The 19,950-nt window shown below is 34.0% G+C and overlaps 2 protein-coding genes across 3 annotated transcripts in view; both read right to left on the bottom strand.

Moving 5' to 3' along the window:
* The window catches only part of LOC143459460 (uncharacterized), a 54,176-nt gene extending 48,329 nt beyond the window's left edge, over positions 1–5,847 (bottom strand). Inside the window, exons 1-15 of the mRNA XM_076956633.1 lie at positions 5,748–5,847; positions 5,557–5,649; positions 5,162–5,471; positions 4,886–4,992; positions 4,509–4,685; positions 4,114–4,326; positions 3,451–3,686; positions 3,001–3,171; positions 2,657–2,824; positions 2,382–2,580; positions 1,591–1,884; positions 1,257–1,420; positions 857–1,033; positions 352–475; positions 123–246 (exon numbers count right to left, since the gene is read on the bottom strand). Coding sequence (XP_076812748.1) covers positions 123–246; positions 352–475; positions 857–1,033; positions 1,257–1,420; positions 1,591–1,884; positions 2,382–2,580; positions 2,657–2,824; positions 3,001–3,171; positions 3,451–3,686; positions 4,114–4,326; positions 4,509–4,685; positions 4,886–4,992; positions 5,162–5,471; positions 5,557–5,649; positions 5,748–5,832 — 2,642 coding nt within the window. The 5' untranslated portion in view covers positions 5,833–5,847. The remainder of the gene's footprint in view (positions 1–122; positions 247–351; positions 476–856; positions 1,034–1,256; positions 1,421–1,590; positions 1,885–2,381; positions 2,581–2,656; positions 2,825–3,000; positions 3,172–3,450; positions 3,687–4,113; positions 4,327–4,508; positions 4,686–4,885; positions 4,993–5,161; positions 5,472–5,556; positions 5,650–5,747) is intronic.
* Positions 5,848–6,066: 219 nt separating this feature from the next.
* Positions 6,067–19,243, bottom strand: LOC143459457 (uncharacterized). 2 transcript variants are annotated; one of them, XM_076956629.1, is made up of 17 exons: positions 18,263–19,243; positions 15,596–15,829; positions 15,014–15,133; positions 14,808–14,942; positions 13,830–13,945; positions 13,511–13,632; positions 13,208–13,345; positions 13,037–13,106; positions 12,867–12,934; positions 12,505–12,701; positions 10,895–11,033; positions 9,837–10,821; positions 9,256–9,406; positions 7,657–7,804; positions 7,389–7,482; positions 7,000–7,149; positions 6,067–6,834 (listed from the first exon to the last, which is right to left on the bottom strand). In XM_076956629.1, the coding sequence occupies exons 1-17, from the start codon at positions 18,383–18,385 to the stop codon at positions 6,591–6,593; spliced, it is 3,234 nt and encodes a 1,077-aa protein (XP_076812744.1). In that variant the 5' UTR covers positions 18,386–19,243; the 3' UTR covers positions 6,067–6,590. The 2 variants fall into 2 exon arrangements, with proteins under 2 accessions (XP_076812744.1, XP_076812743.1); XM_076956628.1 differs by having other exon boundaries at positions 6,068–6,834; positions 13,037–13,109; positions 18,263–19,242.
* Positions 19,244–19,950: the final 707 nt, after the last annotated feature.

Genomic DNA, 19,950 nt, shown 5'->3' with positions numbered 1-19,950 from the left:
CAAAATACAAATCTATAGCTATGTTATAGAAACATGAATCATTTGAATGCAATTTAAATTTTTTAAACCTTGTTATATGGTTAAGTTTCGTTAAAATAATTCATTTTGTTGAAATTTGCAACCTGTAAGATATAACTTCGATGTCACCATCTGGGGGTGATTTTACGAGAATGTGTGACGTCACGTGAGCTCTTTCTCCAAGTATAGGTGAAATTGAAAAGTAAGACACTTCTATATCCTTGATATCTGAACAAAAGATTGATATTTTTCAAAAGTCTTGTTGAAGTTTTTGTTCAAAAGTATTTGTACAAAATACGTTCTACACAAATCATTATAAAACATCCATCAAACCTTCACTTCGTAAACTTCGTAACAAATGTGCCACGGAGTAACTAAACCAATCATAATATGCCACGTCACTCGAACGTTCATCACAAGGCTGAAAAGAGATGTGAAGGTACGAACCACCTTGTTCCTTGAAAGCAATAAAAGTGAAATGCAAAGTTTATAACAAAAACAAATCATATCGTCAAAATAGTTTTTGTTACAGAAAAAAAACATCAGCAGAAAAGATCAAACATGTTTAATATGTGTTGATTAGTGTTCTTCCAAAGTTGATACTGTTAAGGATGTCTTGAGATTAAATAAAGTTTTTGCAACAATTTTCTGTTACTGAGTATAACCTCTGAGTATGGAGCCGACAGCTACTAATGCTATTTATAACTAAAAGAAATGGCATAAGTCTCACAAAATTTAGTCAATGTTAAAAATCAACAGAAAGCACTTATGTTATTGTTTATAAGCACCTGCGTTGGATACTAACAACAGCATAATATATGAAATTGTGTGCAGTTACTTGTAAGAATGCGACTTTCTCGAAATCTAACGTCAATTTTGCGTTCGTAATGGAAAGATTGTGAGCTTGTTTCAACGAACGAAAACGAACACTCTCCGGTAATAAAAATGTTTTGGTGACGTCATTGTTCTTAAGATCACTTTCGTTCGGGCTGCTAGAGCTCGACGTTAAATAGGCCTTTAAAAAAAGAAACCAATATTATTCGAAAGACTGGCTAAATGTATTTATAACAATTGGCTACCTAACTATATTGCAGTGCTGAACATTTCTACTCCGAATACACCTAATCATACGTCATAGACATCCAGAAATAAGCCTTGAAATCAGAATAAAAAGTAAAAAATAGGCTGTAAATAAAAATTCTCATGAATAATGATAATAAAAAAGGAATTGTCAGGACCTTTACAACCACGGATGTTTCAATCCCAAAAAAATCAAAATCGTATAAGTTTGTAATGGTAAAGTCCAAGTATAAATTGGTGTCGATGTTGGTCCAGATTGCGTCTGTATAACGTACGTAGTCTCTAGGATACCTAATCTTAAACAATGGAATATCCAGGAAATCTGAAACAAACACTGCTAGTTTTGCGTCTGAATAAATCCAACAGTTCATCAACAACACAATAAAAACTTCAAAATATTCAAAACAAGCAAATAATATAAACACGTTCTTTTCTCTTTCAGTAACACTAAACGATAAAGTATTACCGGCTAAAACACATTATTTGCAATACCTTTGTTGCAAAACACGGTGGCAAATGTACTTTGTGTTGCGAGTAATCGTCGTTCGTTGAAATCACCGCATGGTGATGCTAAAGTTACAGCATTCGAAAACAGCAGGTCACTCGACGAAGGAACGTGTTTAAGCGACCACAGGATAACATCAGGTGGTTGCACATAGCGTGAGTCACAACTAGCAGTCATGGCATTTATTGCGTCATCACTTAGTGGTTTCGACCACGTGCTTAGATCGTTGATGTACCAGGTTATTTCAGAAAGTTTCTCTCCGATAGTCAGGTAATCGCCTTCTGTAAAATGTTGTCTGACATTATACGCTAGACTTGGAAGTAAAATAAAACTGACGCTACCAATGAACTTAACATAGCTTCTTACACGTTTAGTTATGTTATGTAAAGCTTTGCCTAATTAAACAAAATTCCTATAATTTTTTATATAAAATTCAATACAGATTTTACAGTAAATAATACTCAAAGTGACTGCAAAAGCAAAAGGTTAAAATTACATAACCTGATATTAAAAAGTATCTTTGACTTATACAATTATATTTCTCTTTTTATTGCTTGAATTAGTTTAATAAAACTAATTTTTAATTTCCTTTAGGCTAATATAATCTCTAGTCATTAGTTACTCTATGGAATGATATGGGCATTTTTATCCTCGGTCTCGGGGAAGTCTTAGCACGAAACTCAGCTATGATTTCTCATCGGTCAAGCCCAGTTGCCAAGCTTAATATTGTAGATTGTCCAATTATGGTACTTTTTATGTTTTTTTAGTTTTCTACTACCTGGCCATAATAATGAACTTGCTCCTTCTGTGGTGAAACGAAATGCTCCGTTGACGTATGTCGATAAATAGTCGCCCGACTTGACAAAACAGATGTGGTTCCAAGTTGTGGTTGGTAGGGTGATTGAAACCTGCACGGTGGCATCGTTTTGGTCGTCTTTGAGATTGCTTCCAACTCCCGTAAAAACTAATGCAAAATTCTAATAACCAATGACAAAAGATGAATCGGACGTCAGTAACATGCAAAGCTAATATTTGAAAAACAATGACACTTACGTCGCTGGTAAGGTAAGTTGCAGTTAAAGTTATATACTCGAACTCGTCAGTGATGAGATCCTGATTCCAAACATAAGGCACATGTAATCGGACGCAGATGCTCCAAGCATCAAAGCGTCTGCTGTCCAGGCGGTTCATTCGGAACGACAGACCAGGGCTTACAGTTGCCTGTAAAAATAGTAAGTTGGAAAGTCTACAACATGATCAACGAAGCAATAAAATGTAATATCCAACAAAATTGCTGTCTCAGTGCAATTTGCGTACAAACAAATAGTAATGAAAGGTACTGCCTTTAGTTTGTTGCTATACATTCAATCTTTAAAAACCCTAAAGTTCATAGCTACCGTGAACTGGCGTAAGTCAAGTGGTCGCAGATTGGCCACAACATCTGCGCCCGAACCGCATAGGTAGATATTTTTCTGGACTTCATCGAACAGATTTTTATTCACTTTAACGGAGATCCTTTGATGATGACGACCCAATCCACAAACTGGTTCCAGAATTGCACGGCCAAGCTTTAAAAAATAGCTTATTGTCGTAGGCGAACTTATTTCAGTTTAAGGTGTTTATAGGTTTATGTTTACTTGAAAAAGTCGAGGTTCATTGCTGAGGAATCGACATTAATATAATGAAATAAAAACGATATTCTAAAAAACGCGAAACATAAGAGCAAAGGCAATTGTAATGCAATTCATTTGCATATTACAGTATGTAGCCAATTTATTTTTGAAAAATATCAATTTAAACTTGGTCTCTAAAATTTTCAAGAAACACCGGTAAGGCAAACAAGGTACCTGCACAAGGACATGTTTCCGTTGAAGGATGAAATCTACAAAGTAGCTTTGTGCTGGCGCATATGGAATGTTTGGCATATCGAAGTCGAGTGATACCACAGCATCAACAAATAGAGAATCGTTTGAATAAGGAATAACGTTAGCAGTGCTCACAACAAAGGGGCGCGCTAGAGTAGACTTTTTCAGTACGACATTTTCAATTGAAGCAATGAAGTCAAGATTGTCCGATGGGTTATCTATACAATCAGCCCAATAAAGGTTTTAGCTCAGTAAACGTGCTTCAACTCCTTACGCCAGTGGTTCCTAAACGGTGCGTCAGTTGACCGATCCAGAGGGTCGCATGCTTCCAATACGTATTGCTGATTGTGCTTTACAAGTACAGCATTTCTACTTAATAAATCATGTGCATTCTTGCGTATAAAGGTCGAAAACTATACGTACGTAGGGTGTCACTTATATGGGTGACCCACTGTTCAACATGAGGTTTCGGTCAAGTATAGAATTGCTAGTTTACAAAGTTTGAGAACCACTGCTTTACATAAACTAACAAATATGCAAAACATATTTAGTAATAATGCAATAAATATACACGTTGTGTACATTTATTAACAAACGTATGTTTGTTCAAACAGTAAACGGTATGCAGCTATGATTTATACGCACCAGTCTGGCAAAGAAACGCAGAGATAGTTTTGTTGCACTGAACAGGTTGCCATGCGGTAGAAAAATGTAATGTAACACACAAATTGTTCTGCGGTGGACTAGGTGGCAGACTAGAATGTAAGTAATTTAAATTTTCATTTGTCAAGCTTTTCCACAAAGTAGCACCTTCTTCTTCGTCAAACTGGCTCCACACATTGAGCCAAACATGAGGAACTGCCAGGAAAACAGTAAATTTTATCAAGTATGCAGAAACGCAGGTCTCGTTACCAGCTTACATTCGCAAGGCGTCAAAAATTAGCCAGTTGCACGGGAGTAGGATTTCATATAATTAAATGTAACTAATCCAAAACTGACAGAACATGGTTTGTAAGCAATTTGAAGGAAATAAAACATACTTCGCCATTTTTCCAAGTAGGCGGCTGCGTTTTCCACCTGGAGCGCATTCGTAGGTAGAAAAACTTGGCTTTTTAACTGATTTTCGCATATATCGCTGGCAGTCGCAACAGCATTCTCCATTGTAGTCCCTCTATGGTACACTAAGCGTATGTATGTAGAACCCACTTGCACCCAATCTGAAGTGAAACATATAGGAGTGTGCAAGTGTTTTTATCATCATTCATGTATTTCAACTTATGCTTCGGTTGCTGAGAGCTCAGATAGACTAAATATAAGTAAGTTAACTTAACAAGAGTGTTTCTTGTATTTCACATTACTAGTACCAACTACCAATCTTACTATTATTATGATAAGCGATTTCACAGTTATATTGTACCGTGAATGCTGATGTCTGGTTCGTCCCTTTTCAAGCGAAATGAACTCTCAATCCTCTGGGCAACGCTTACTGCTTTGTTAACGCGGAAGTTCGACAGCACAGGAACTCTAAAAACACAATTGCGGTAGTTAATATTCGCTAAAGTCGTACACATAGAAACTACTGCGATTATTAGTATGTAAGTTTCGATTTTCGTTTTGTCATAATTAAAGTGCAAGTTACAATTAAAGTTCTGCAAGAACCAGAATGCAGTGAAAAAAATTGTAAAAAGCTTACTGCTGTATGTACTCCAGTGAAGAATCGATCGTAGTAACACCGAACACTACAGTATTGGGATACCACTTGTCTCTGATCATCTTAAAGCAGCAGGACGTATTTGCAAATTTAAATCCATCCGGATGATGAATTCCGTCACCAACTGCCAGTCGTCCAATAGTCAGGCTTCCGTCCACATCCTGACAGACAAGCAAACGCTCAACTAAATTTCCAGTCCACCAGTAATGAGGTAAATAGCGGATGGACACTTGTCCTGCAAACGATGAGTGATCTTCTGCATATGGACATGCTTCGAAACGAAACTGGGAACCTGCAAATTGACATTATTTTATTAATTCAAATTTAAAATTTTCTATGATGGAGTAACTGTTAACATAGAAGATGATAAGACCAACCTGTTGGCTGATTTAAGCTGAAGACGCTACTCTGTTGGTAGCCTACATTCCATTTCCAATCCTCGTTCTCCATGGAAAGTATTTGCCATATATCTGAATCATTTAAGTAACTAGACTATTGAAAGCAAATTAAAGCTGATTTATACTAAGTAAGCATGAAATATATGAAATACTGAAAAACTTCATCTTACCTTGGTCAAGGCAAAAATTTCCACATGAAAAACAAACCCTGAAAACAATTAAAAACAGACAAACTAGGAAAAAATTGCTAGCCATTTTTAAAAGGAAAATTCAAGCAAACTCCATTCCAACAGCGAACTAAAACCCAAAAACCTTTATCTTGATGTTAGAATAACGTGTTAGTTAAAAATATGAGAGAAAAACGCTGAAATGGAAGCCAAATGTAAAAGGCCAAAATAATTGTGTTTTCAGGTTTGGGTATAATAAAAATCAATTATTTATTCATGAAGTTATCTACAGTACAGTATAATTATGTGTTAAGTAATTCATAAAAGCCAGTTAATAAAGGGGTTAGGTTGTCATTATCGTCATATCCAAAACAAAACAAAACTTGTCAGGGGTGAACACAGCATCAATTACACGTTGTATCACACAATTGGTTTTTGTGTTCATTCTTTCTTGTAGCTTGGTCATTTCATCGTTCCATGTCCAGCTAGAAAAATTCTATCTCACAAACACAAGGTGATAATAAACATTTTTATTTCTGCCTCACAGCATCACACTACCTTATTCTAGAATTCTATCAGGAAGTTATTTAGGTTGTGTATATCCAAAATAAACTTCAAGAAACCACTATCCTGCATTCCACCTAATTCAACATTACCTTAACCAAATGCATTTTAATAATTACCAAAAAAGTGGTGTTAGTTCACAGAGAAAGCAGAAAAATCATCTTTGCAAGCAAATTCATAATTAAATTAGGACAGTAGCAAACAGGTTAAAAAACAATGGACTTAGACAGTATCACATGAACAAAACATTAAAAAAACTAGCAATGGTTACAAGAAATGTTTCTAATCATTAAGTTTGGTTTTTTTGGTCTTCCTGCCTTTGTTTTTTTTCTTCTTTTTTTTCGTAGAAGGCACTTCGGTCTGTTGATCGGTATTTGCAATATCAAAAGTCAATGGTATTCGACTGAGTTTCATTTGCCAAGGTAACTGCTTGATGGGATCTAACGTCATCCAAGGTAAAGCATTTGGTGTGGATGGCACAAAGCGTCCAGGTTGGGAGTATTCTTGATGTAAATCATACAAGACCCTGTAACAAAATTGACATCATGCATTACCTGCAAGTCAATTATTCACAAAATTCATCACTATTTCTATTAATTCTAATTCAGATTGGACATTACTGTAGTTACTTCAAGACTAACCTTCACAATACACAGTAAAGCAAGAGCATTATGCTATATGTGTTACATACTGTTTTCCTGTAGGTGCTCCAGTTGCCTTCCTGGTAGTAATCTCAGATGATTTGCTTTTATGAGAGATGATGTATGAACCAGGAGAAAACATAACTGAATCAGTAAGCTTCTGGAAGAGCATCGTGAGCAATTTTGTCATTCTCATTTTGCTGCGAAAAGATGTTATGCGTGAAGTTTTGAATGAAAAATTATGTAACTAGTCTAGCAGGTACTTATTAACAATGCATATCACAGATAAATATCTTTCATCTCAGAAGTATTCCATAGTTTTTTATTGTAACTCGAAGAGTATTCACGATTTTTTTACCGTAATACAAGTTCACGTCACTAATGTTATAATTTATTGCCTGTTTTTAGAACAAACAGTATTCAATCTGAGTGCACATACTTAAATCCAGCACTTTCATAATGAAGGTAAGATGAGCTGTTAGGGAAGACAAAGTCAGCGCAAACAATCTCTTCGGTTTTAGGATTTACACGATCTGCAAAATTTGTACATTATCTATTGCATAACTTTAAGCCCAATTATTTTATATAGCTATAAGATAAACTAGTGTACTGTATACACCACACTCGTACAGCTTATGCATCAAAGAATGTAATAACATTGTAAATACATTTTACTCTGTAAACTTTAAAACAAAAATATGACTCACATCTTACTACACTGCTTGGTTTTGGCCGAAAATTTAGGTCCATCCATTCTGAACATGCTTCAGCGTATGACAACTGTTCAAAACCTAGTTCTGTCTGATACTCTAACTTGGTATGTAAAGTTGCGTAGCATTCAGGACTCAGGGATTTCTATAGTATGTACCCATTTGCAACACAGCTTTTAGAGGTTTGTACATGTATAAAACACAGCATAGCATATTTTCCATTACAATACTAAGCAATTATATATCTATTAATTATCATACGTATCATCTATTTTAGTTATGAGTTGACTAAAAGTTTTACATGAGTATGCAATAAAGTTTCGTACAATATTGATTTTAAGAAGTTTCAAGATGAAAATTGAATCAATAGTTCAGTTAATTCAACCATATAATTCAAGTGTAAACTCAGCAACAATCATGCAGTTGTATTCCATGTTGGTACATGAGGCACCATCAGAAACGCATCACATGATGTGTTGTTTCGTAAAAAAAGGTAAAGATTTCATGAAATATACCGATAAGATGGTATAGCTTCAATGTGGGCGTACACATTAATCACATCACATTTTCTTGTAAATGAAATTATAAATGTTTGAACAAAACTATTACAAAATAAAATAAACCCAAACTGTTTAAAATTAATTATAAAAAAGATATTAGAATTTATCAATTTGATGAAAGTATTTGAAACCAATTTGTGGTTATTCTGGTGGTATTATTGTGTTATTAATATAAGAATGCATCGTGTTTAATCCAGAATATCAATATTCTTCTTATATTTTGTGATAAGCGGTATGCATCACAAAACTTGTGCAGTCACTGTAATGTTTAAACAATATAAGCTCTTCATAGAACCAAACATTAGCCAAGCATAACATGAGAATATGGTTTTAAAATGAATCAGACCCGCGTACTATAAACAAATTAAACGTGCACTCATGCAATGTGAACCAAAAGTAAGGCAGCTCATTATACCTATTAGATATTGCCGGAATGCTAAACTTTTTAGTTCATGTTATTTATTAATTTAGTTAGCAAAAAAACAATTGGTAAGCAGAAATAAAAATTTTTCGTTATGTTAAAAACTTTAAATCACCGATTTGACAAATCTGCCTTAAATAATCCACATATGAGTAAAGTACGGCAAATTTCATGCTCTATTTTGTACTACTGTTGCACGTTTGCACACTATATTCCTGCTTTCTCTTGCTAACAAGAGTAAATTAAAAGCAATTTAGCATTTTTGCCTTGCAAGTACCACCCTTGCAAAGTCACAATTATATTGATTAAATTTTACATTGGTTCTTAGCTTTATCCCTAGAATTTTTAGTTACTCTTTGAGTCATTATCTGAAAACAAACGAATAGGAAAATAATCAACGCCAGTAAAAATATTGGTTAGAATATTCGTCTTGACAAACTTGACGACTTTTTCATTGCCTTTACATTTTGTTTGCATTTGTCTTCAATGTTCAGATATAGTGAAATGGGTACAGAAAAAAAAAAACCTTGAAAACAGCTGATCTAAGTAATCAAATGTAACATTTAATTTAGTTTGCCATCAAACAAATAAAACTGACATTCATCGAACACTTGCCTGTGTTTTTACGTTGGTCTTGGTCTTAAGTTTTCCATGTAAATTTCCTCTCAGTAAAACCCTAGTTTTTCCAAAAGACCAAAGATTATAAAATAAGTCAGAACTTTCATCCATTTCACCCAAAGAATGAACTTCTAGCAAGTCGTCAAAACTGTTAAATAAACATAACAATCATGATAACACAGATGTATATATCTTTATTGTTGTCAACATCCTAGAACCTAGATAATTCAAAACATAATTTGAATCAGTACATAACATATCAGTAGTGGTACCGAATATACTTGATTAAAATGGGTCCTAAATTAGAAGGTATACAAAATGATGCTACAAAAACTTCCGAGACTAAAATAGTCTCTTGGAAGTGTTTCACAAGTTTCATGTTCTCTTATCAACAAAGGAGATTCGAAGAAGTGAAATTAACATATCGATGTAACTACAGGATTAGCAGTACAGTAATTTTACTGCTGCATAAAATGCTTTCAAAAAATAGAAACTAAGTCGCGATTTCCATTCGAGCAAATACAGTAGTTATATGATGTGGTAATATTTTCTAATCAAAGAATCAGTCAACATTTCACCTTATGTCATCCAACTTCTGATTTTCAACACTAGTTTTATTGGTTATTTTTATCTCAGCTTGGTCCTTTATTAAGCGTTTGCTGCTTTGCTTCTGCATACCCATTATCTGGCCCAATACGTCAGACTTGTCGGCTGAGTTTTCTTGTGTATTGGTATGGGTAAATGGGAAACTTCTTTTAGAAGCATCTTTGATGGAAGTTTTTCTGTTTTTATGAGCTTTTGCGTTTGTGACAGAAGAAGCCTGAATTTCAGCACTGCTAATTCTGTTAGTTGTTTCAGTGAGCTTTGATGGTGTTGAAACTTTAGCTTTTGCTACCAGAAATTTAGATGAGAGTTTTACACCTGACTTGGATGATTTTGTCGAAAAAGCGGATGCAGAACAGTCATCTGATGAAGGCTGCTCTTCCTTTATGGGCGTAACAAACTTATTCCTTGTAAGCTGAGCTAGAGGCAAATCATCCTCATCACTTGAGATGCAAATTAAAGCTGTTTCTTTGGACTTTTTCACTTTGGTACGACTTTGAATGCACACTTTCACTGGTGATGTTTTCGTTTTAGATTTAGTCCTACTTGGTTTTGTTTGTGAAATTTTCCGATTTTGCAAAGCAGTTTGTTCTTCAATTTGCATTTCACATGGCTCCTCTATGCCTGCTGTTGCGTCATGGTCATGTGATGTCTTGCTTTTCTCAGAGGGAAATACTGAATATGTCAGTGCAACATCAGATGGTTCATATGAAACTTTGTTCTTTTTGTCACTTTCAGTAATGTTCATTGGAGCAGTAGAAGCCTTGAATGTCACTTGACCTGGGCTACTGCCTTTATCATCATCAACATCAATAACCAGCCCTTTATCTGTGTCATCTGAACTACCATCAGCAACTTCTTGTTGTTCATTCCTGATTTGGCTTACATTTGAATTGTCATCTTTTATCATAGACTCTAATGGCAAACTCGGATCGACGGGTTCATCTTTAACAATGGTATCTGTAAGTTATTGAGAAAATACATTGTTGATAAAATTTTAATTACTTCAGATCAGCTCAGTTCAAAATACAACCTTTTTTAGCCCAAGACTGAAAAGTTGAGGAAGAAGTAGAACCCAATGGCAACCTAGATCTGAAGGAATCTGCATAAGATGTTTTTGGTGTGAGAAAACTTGTTTGCCACGCAGAAGCATTAACAACCTGAGGTCGTTTCTAGTAAAGTAAATACAATTTATATGTTAAACCCTGTATAACTGTGTTTTGAAGATTTGGAGAATTGTGCTTATTTTACACGCAGTAAAATATTTTTCTATTTCCATATTGATAACATGTTACAGAAGCATTTTGAAGAAAATGCGCGAGAATGTTACAAATTTTAAAAGAAAATCCAATCCAACCATAAATGACTAAAGCAAAGTCTAATATTCTTAACAATATTTATAATACAGTGAAAGCTCATGTCCTTAACTCGACTTCAATTAATTGGAAACTTCGGATTACTGAAAAAAAATTCACTGGTCCTAATGAATCTCCTATCAAGCCATGTCAATGGCTATTCCTTTAACCGATTGTTTGCAATGAAATCAAATGTCTATAATTCAGTTGGTCAATAAATTAACAACCGAGATTTAATGACTTGATCAACTTACTTTCCAAGACTCGAGTCAAGTCAAGTCATTTCAAGCATTGACTTGAGTCAAATTACTGATTGGATCAAGTCAAGTCAAGTCAAGTTAAAATATAATGCAAGTCAAATCAAGCCATGTCAATGGCTATACCTTTAACCGATCGTTTGAATGAAATCAAATGTCTATAATTCAGTTGGTCAATAAATTAACAACCAAGATTTAATGAATTGATCAACTTACTTTCCAAGACTCGAGTCAAGTCAAGTCATTTCAAGCATTGACTTGAGTCAAATTACTGATTGGATCAAGTCAAGTCAAGTCAAGTTAAAATATAATGCAAGTCAAATTAAGCCATGTCAATGGCTATACCTTTAACCGATCGTTTGAATGAAATCAAATGTCTATAATTCAGTTGGTCAATAAATTAAAAACCAAGATTTAATGAATTGATCAACTTACTTTCCGAGACTCGAGTCAAGTTAAGTCATTTCAAGCATCGACTTGAGTCAAGTCAAGTAATTTAAAAATGTGACTCGAGTCATTACAACACTAATAATGATATGCGCAAATGTAGAAACAAAAACCGCAAAGCAAACAATTGACATAAAAGCAACAAAAAAGTGACATAAAAGCAGGTAGACAAGAATAAGGTGACCCAAGAAAAGTTACACTATCTTATGACAACTTAGTAGGGTAGTCTATGCAAAGGCAGGAGTACTAGGCTGAAACAGATACAAGAGTCCGATGTTACAGGCGCAACGTTTAATACCAGTACTACTTTAAATCAGACACATTTTTATCTTACCAAAAAAAGGATCTACAAAAAAATGCGAGTTGGGCCCCAATTAATTGGTAAAAATGCATAGTTATGATCAATTCATACTTTTGTGGTTACTTGCCAGCAATGTTACCAACTTTGGATAACACAAAACAATTTGACCTTCAAGTCTGAGTTAAAGGAGCTTCCACTGTAATTAAATACAGTATATCCATTTCAAAAATTGTAAATGAAAATAAAGTTTTTAGGCAGTTTTTTTCTTTGTAAAAGCACAGACCTCAGGAGCAGATTTAGTTCTTGTATTTCTTCTTGGAGCAACTGCAGGTAATGTGGAAGCATGGGAGCCTCGTCTAGGCTTTGGGTTAGACTTTTTTTTGTCATTTGCCCCATCTACTTGAGGGATACATATGTCTGATGCTTCATCAGTCAATAATGAGCTATCTTCCAAACTTTCATAGTGTATTTCGAAATTCTCTGACGATTGGTAAATATTTATGTGACATTTAGTCAGAAACATCAAGCAATAAAATACAAACAAAGATATACTAATTTTTTTGCAAGCTTGTCCAATGTATCAAGTGGAAACCGGATAATTTCAATGATCAATCTTATTCATGACACATGCACTAATTTGTTTACCTGGTTCGGTGTCATCACCTTGATTAACATCTGCTTTATCACGTAGATCAACACTAGCATCCATCACTCTATAAAACCTTATTCTTAACTTTCTTAATCTAAAAACGTTTGCATTAAACAGAACAAACAATCAAAATTTAAAAAGCAATTTATTAGCCAAAGAAAGAAACCTTGCTCTATCCATGCTCTTTTCAGTAACACCAACATTTGAAGTGTGGATAGGTTCATGTGTTTCATCAGCTGCTATATTAATAATTAAAATAAAATTAATAAAGTCATGTAACTATTATAAATTAAGATCTATATATATGCTGTAAAGGTAGCATAAGGTACTGTCTTACCAAGCATTGTTGTTTGTGATGTAAGAACGAATTGCTTTACAGCTTTTTTAAAATATTTTGAGCAACTTTCTCGGCCATTAAGACTTTTAGAGGGTAAAGCCTTGTCAATGAAAACTACCAGTTTTTTAGTTGAACCATCTTAAAAACAAACAAGGTTTGCATAACAAAGATCTAAAATAGTACCACTATATGCAATAATAAATATGATATAGCCTTGCGTTTTTGGTAAAACTTTCTTCAGGCAATTATATAATATATCTTCCAAGAAAATTAAAAATTAATAGATTTGATATTACTAAAAACCTTCAATTTTCTGTACAATCATCGGCATTTCCCACTCATCAGAAAAAGATCCATAATTTTTGCCAAGAGTTCTAATAGCACTCATCGAGATTACAATATCAGCTTTCCATCGTTGAGCTAATCTGCAATAAGCATAAAAGACCTAGCAAATAAAGTAGTAGCCAGACATCATTATTGCAAATATTGATTCCATGTCAAATATAACACTACCAATTTTCAAACTATTTGGTTTAAAGGTACAACTAATCCGCCAAAATATTTCAATAGTCAATATAATATAGCTTTGGTCTAAAAATAATTAGGTACTGTATTTCTATACCTTTTTGCTTGTGGGTCCTGTGAAATCGGAGATCTATGTTTAGAAATCGATTTACTTGGATCATAAACTGGCACTTTACAAGGCAGCTTTAACTGCGGAACCCATGACGAACAACCCTGTGCAAAAGTTAAAGTGTTGTTGACACTACGTAAGACTTTGAGGATAGCATAGCACAACAACATTTATGTATGGCTTACATGAAGTATTCAAAAGAATATGAAAACATCGCTTACTTCAAGAGAGAGTAATTTATATTCTTAAATTGCCTTCACAGAAAATTATAAATGTGGGCACAGTAATCACAGTTAACAATCCCATGACATAATGCGCCATTTAAAGTATATAGTACAGTTAAGTATAGAGCAACAAAGTCATACGATAGTGTGATATATCAGATTTTTATCTTAAGACCGACGATTAAAACCTAGAAAAAAATCCTTCTGCCAAATATGAATAACTTCAACTTTATGGAAATCAGTTGAGTATTTTTCAAGATAGAGTTGTTTTTTGAAATCCACTTCTTACTCAATCATTTTTTGCTATAAGGTACATTGCAAAATGCAAATGTAATTACTTAAATTTTTTTGAGTACTTTCATTTAATACCTCTAATAGATGATTTTTTGGATTTAGGCATTAGACCTGTTTAACTTGTTCCTTACAATAACATGAGGTCTTGCGCAAATTTGCAGCTTTTTACTATAAACTGTTAATAAGAGTAAAATTTGTTCGTGCGGTTCCCAGGAGCGTTACTCAATAGCGTGGTGCTGCTTGGTTTCAAACTTGGATTTTGGATTTCGTACTTGCAAGTAATTGAGTCCACCATTCTAGCAAGTTACCATTCCACAAGCCAATTAGTGGGCTGTGAAGACTTAATCAGATAAAATACTTTTGTAACAATGGCACCAGTATTCTCTTTCTTCTGTTCCTTTGATACTTATAGCAGCAACTATAAATGTTAGTAAATTTCATTACTCACCATTACAGCTGATAACTTTACAAACTTTGGAAGATGATCCTTATCATGATGAAACACACTGATTTGGATCGGCTTGTGTTGAACATAGTATCTAAAATACTTTGAAATCCTCTTTACTTCATGTGCAAGGTATGTCTAAAAAGTAAATGTATAAAATATCTTCGCAGCAAGTAGCAACAACAGACATAAAAATGCTTTCAACCCACCTTTATATATTCCTTAGCATAATGCGATACATTATTGTAATCAGAGATTTGAGCAAGAGCAGTTTGGAATGCATAATTAAGAAATTCCCGTTGTTCTTTCATCACAATATCACGCAAAATCTAAAGAGCCAACATACAGATCAGTGAGACATGCGTTTGCATTTTTTTGTATGTGGACATTAAGGTTGTCCATATTTAGGTCATGTTCAAAAACTTCAGGTTACAGAAACCTACAATAGTTGAATTTGGATTCATGTTAATAATTAATTAACCGTTACAAAATTACAGTATCGGTAAAACACTGTATATGAAATAAAATAAAAATATCGCAACACATTGATATAAAATTGATTGATATAAAACTCAACCAAAATTTTGATTTATTGTCCATAAGCGAGCAAATTCTGATTACAAACACCAATTTAACTTTCAATAAAAGTAACTTTCTTCGCACCATAAATAATAAAACTTTGATCAAAGTCATGAAAAGCATATCACTTCCAAAGCAAAATATGATAATTCAAAATAGAAATATTTATTGGTCCTTTATGGTTGCATATTCATATAATAAGCAATAATTACCGTGAATTCATTCCACATTGCCCTGCTGCAGTCAAGGGTCTTTGGATTAGATGATTTAGTCAAGGTTTGAAAGTCAGGAAACTTTCTTAATCCTTGTAAAAATTTGACATGGGTTCTTGCAGATAAACTTGACTTTTTTGGCTGAGGTAATAAAGGTTCAGGTTTTGTTACTTTGGGAGCATTGGATCCTGGACTGGTCAACTCCATTAAAACGGAAACATTATCATATCCAATCTATAAAAATTATAACAAGAACAAAGGTTTGATTAAAATCTGGATCAGAAAACTTCACAGCATCAGCTAGTAAGTAACAAGCGATCACTGCATCGGCTAAATCAAGTCTGTTGACTTGCTGTTGAAAATCATGAACGTCGATATACCAGTAATTGAGATGTTTTTCGGTTGATATTTAAACTCCGTTATCAACGGCTTTGCATTCTTGGCCTACTTTTATGTTAGGTTGTATTACATTAAGAATATTCATGAAAGTTATTGCAACTACGGCATTTAACATCAAAATCTTTATACGAAAAGAATAAGATGAATGTTATGGTTTACCATTGACACTTTGAAGTATTAATTAAGTATTAGTTAATTTGTCAAGCATGTTTGAAAACAATTGCTTTAATACAAACAATACCTCAACGAGGATGCGATCAAATTTTTCACCAGGCACAGCGTCTCCGCTGCTCTTGTTGGCAACAAGGGGCTACATATACATTTACTACACCATTTCGCTAAAGACTTTTAAGGAAAAAAGGCGAATACAATGCAATATATAGCGATAATGGAAGACTGTGACATGTACATAACTCTCAGACTAAAGTGATAATACTGTGAAGCATAAAGATTTACAACTGTGTAAAAAACACAGTCGAAATAAGACTGGTTGCGATAATTCGTTATTTGACACAAAGATATCTAGTTCGTGTTTATCATCTTCATTATAATACTACGTGTGTCAGCGCAACTTGCGAGTGTGGCCCACAGCCTACATTTGATTGACAAGTAGTGGATTCCTGTGCAAAAGCTCAATTGTCTAAATATCTGTGGCAAACTTTGTCACCTTCTCTATGATGCATAACGTTTGTTGCAGGAGAAAAACGCAAGGGGAGCTTATAAGCCAGGTATACATTAAAAACATATTTTTGGCTTGAAAAACTGGGAGGGGGCTTTATGTGAGAGGGGCTTATAAGCCGGTATATACTGTAATATACTTATTTTTAGACTTAAGCAGAGGTATAAATACCCTTAAATGTGGTAGCAAATGGTTCCAAAACATTTGGTAAACCAGAACAAATGTCATTCATTGTTTAGAAAACTAATAACTTAAGTGGATCTCAGAAATGCATCACCATCTTTGACTGGACAGAGGTGTGAAATTGATTTTATTTGGTATATTTAAAAGTATACTGCAATGTAAACTCTACTTATAAAATATTCAGGAACTAAGGACTTGTTATATCAGGCTCTTTTCAAGTGATTTTGTTTATGTTTATCAGTTTCTAAGCGTGTACAATTACATGCATTCATTTTACTTGGGCTACCTAACCTATTAAACTGCATGTACAGAACAGGTTTTATAGAATTTAAATCATTGGAACAGTTAAAATTTTTTGCATCTTAATACAGGGCAAAAAATATACCGATATATGAATGTTCAACTGCCTGTCTGGGCAAGGAACATATGTGCAATTGTACATATGGCCAAAGCAACAAAACATGAATGTTTGCAACAAAACGAAAATGTTTCCCAATATTTGTAAAAGCAATAGAAAAACAAACAGTCTGTGCATTTTACTGCAAACAAACAACATTTCAGTGGTATTATGACATCATAACCATATGCTGGTACAAATAATACATTACACTTAGGATTCGCCAAATTATTGCATTTTTTGTGTGAATGTGATTAACTTCTTCAAAAGTTGTTTTTAAAATACACTCTTTAGTTTGGATTGATCTGTGAGAGTTCTGATACATAAGTTCAGTTAACAAAAGGCGACATCTTTTGCAAAGCTGGAACTAATAAGATAAATAATTAATGAGTATATAGAAGTTCTTTTCTTGTTTTCCAAACAAAATAAGTACCAGCGGACTCATCTATCTGCAAGATTGAAAATGTTAACAAAAAAGAAAAGCAGCGCATTTAACTCATTCCTTAATAAGATTTATAACAGCAGATTGTAGGCACAAGCTGAAGTGCAACTTTGGTTACAAAGTTTTTTATTTAAAGCTGAATCCACAAAAAAGTGCAGATGTCAGAAAAAATACATTAAACACTTTAAAGTATTGAAAGGTACATTAAACATTATAATGAAAGCATTTTTGTATAACCATTAATACAACTTAATTTTGTGAAAGGAACACTAAAACCAAACTCCATATAGTAAGTTATCTGTTCATTTCACCTATAGCCAGAGATTGGGTTAGTCACAGTTGTTTGTTCTCTGTGTGTCTGTACAAAAAAACTTTAACCTTATATTAAGCATTTTGTCCACTTTTTTGCAAGACTAAGCTATTAACTATTAAGCTGTTCTAATACAGTTATTCCATAAACACTTCTGCTTTACTGGCTGGCAACATGTATATATAAAATAATAGTTTTGAAACGTTTTTTCAGGTCCATGATACCTAGCAAAATGGAACATACAGATTAATGCTTACCTGAGATAAAATGTCAAAATGGGCAACATGCGGTGTATTTGAATTGGGTATAACTGGAGTACTGTCCCACTGGAATTCATCGAATGCTTTTTTAATTTCAGGTTCCCATTCAAAGTTTTCCATTTTGCAAAACACATTTATTATGCCTGCCTTAAAGTGCTGTCCAGGTGCAAGAAATATATAATGGCATGTAAAAACTGTATGTGCAGTACTATACCAGCACTTCAACCACTATCAAATACCTTCAAAATCCTTCACCAAAGACGTTTTTAGTTTTTAAATACTACAATTAAAATAATGTAAAAAATACAAAATACAAAAATACCTGCACCTAGCAGTATATCTTAAACAGTGTAGTCTACAAATAACAAAATCAAATGACACTAAATTCGGAATCACTGGGAGGTAGTGGGAAAAGGTCTGCAGTCTCAAAATTTTTCAGGTCTTTTTCCTTTTGCTTCTCTGTTAAAAACAAAAACTGATTCCTTTACAGTTTATAGCCTTCTTGACTTGTTGACCTTCTGGCCTTCTTGATAGCCAGTAGCAAGATACTTAAATCATAAAATGCTAAAAGTTGGAAGGTCTTAAACGTTTTTCTGGGATAGTTGGTAAAACTCGGAGGTCCGTGTTTTCCAAAGATGAGGTTACTTAGATATTCAGATAATCGCGTTTCACAGAGTATAGCCTACGATATGTGCCAGATTGGAAAGTTTGCTACGTGACAGGGAGATGCAAATTAATTGCGCATGTAATGGCTATTGTTTCATCTTGTTGCGCGGGGCTTTTCTCAACCAAAAACAACAAACTTTCTAATCTGGGGTATGCATATACCTTCGACTGGAAAGTATGGTAGTTTTTGATAAAAAATCGTGCGTGCAAACACACAAATTTCAGAATTTTGGCATGATTGCATGCACTGAAACCTCAACTCTTTGTTTATTTATCATTAATTGTCGTTCAAACAACCAGATTTTTTGTTTGTTCATTATAAATCGGCGTGACGATAAAAAAGTTCGGTGTGCACGTTGATGAGTCTTGTGCGTTCAGGTGCCAAACATTCCACTCTGGCATATATATGCCTAAGTTTTGCGTAATTAACAGGATCAGGTGTATGGAAAACTGAAAGAACTTCAAGGCTCCCATTACTGCAACTTTTGTGATGTGTCCAAATAGCACCAGAATCGTGATCTGCAGTTACAGCTTCTCTTTACTTTACCTTCGCTGCACGAATTCGGATCTTGGAAATTCAATAATGAATCAGTGCAGTCTACCACAAACTGGTAAATAGTTAACAAATTTTTTATGTTCTATTTCTTTTGCATCATATTGTTATTGATTTTTGATTTGGTTAAAAAAATATTCTGCTGTTGGTTCTGTGGTGTGTCCCTGTTTTTGTATTGCAGTGTTGTTTTAATGAATTGAATTTCATTTTTTTTTATCTGTTTTAATTGCTTTTCTTTGCAATCGAATCTGTGGCAGATGACCTAGATGACCATGAGGTCTTTTTGCTGCCTCACACCAATCAATTATGTTACGATCCTTTTCAGTTTTTTAAATGGTGAGATAAACTCTCTCTCTGTTATTCCTATAATTACTAGAATTACTGGAATTCTTATTGCACCATCTACAATTTTCTGAAAAGTTGAAAAAGCAAGCAAAGCTCCCTCCGCCAGATCCGGTTCTCCGGG

The sequence above is a fragment of the Clavelina lepadiformis genome, chromosome 5, assembly GCF_947623445.1.
Source record: "Clavelina lepadiformis chromosome 5, kaClaLepa1.1, whole genome shotgun sequence".
Taxonomy (NCBI): Eukaryota; Metazoa; Chordata; class Ascidiacea; order Aplousobranchia; family Clavelinidae; genus Clavelina; species Clavelina lepadiformis.
This window is presented reverse-complemented; position numbering and strand designations above follow the sequence as displayed.

Coding starts and splice junctions, on each gene's coding strand:
- LOC143459457 (XM_076956628.1), bottom strand. CDS start 18,385: ATGGAAAACTTTGAATGGGAACCTGAAATTAAAAAAGCATTCGATGAA. Junction 12,935..13,036: donor AAGAGCATGGATAGAGCAAG/GTTTCTTTCTTT, acceptor AAGGTTTTATAG/AGTGATGGATGCTAGTGTTG. Junction 11,034..12,504: donor GAACTAAATCTGCTCCTGAG/GTCTGTGCTTTT, acceptor TTACTTTACTAG/AAACGACCTCAGGTTGTTAA.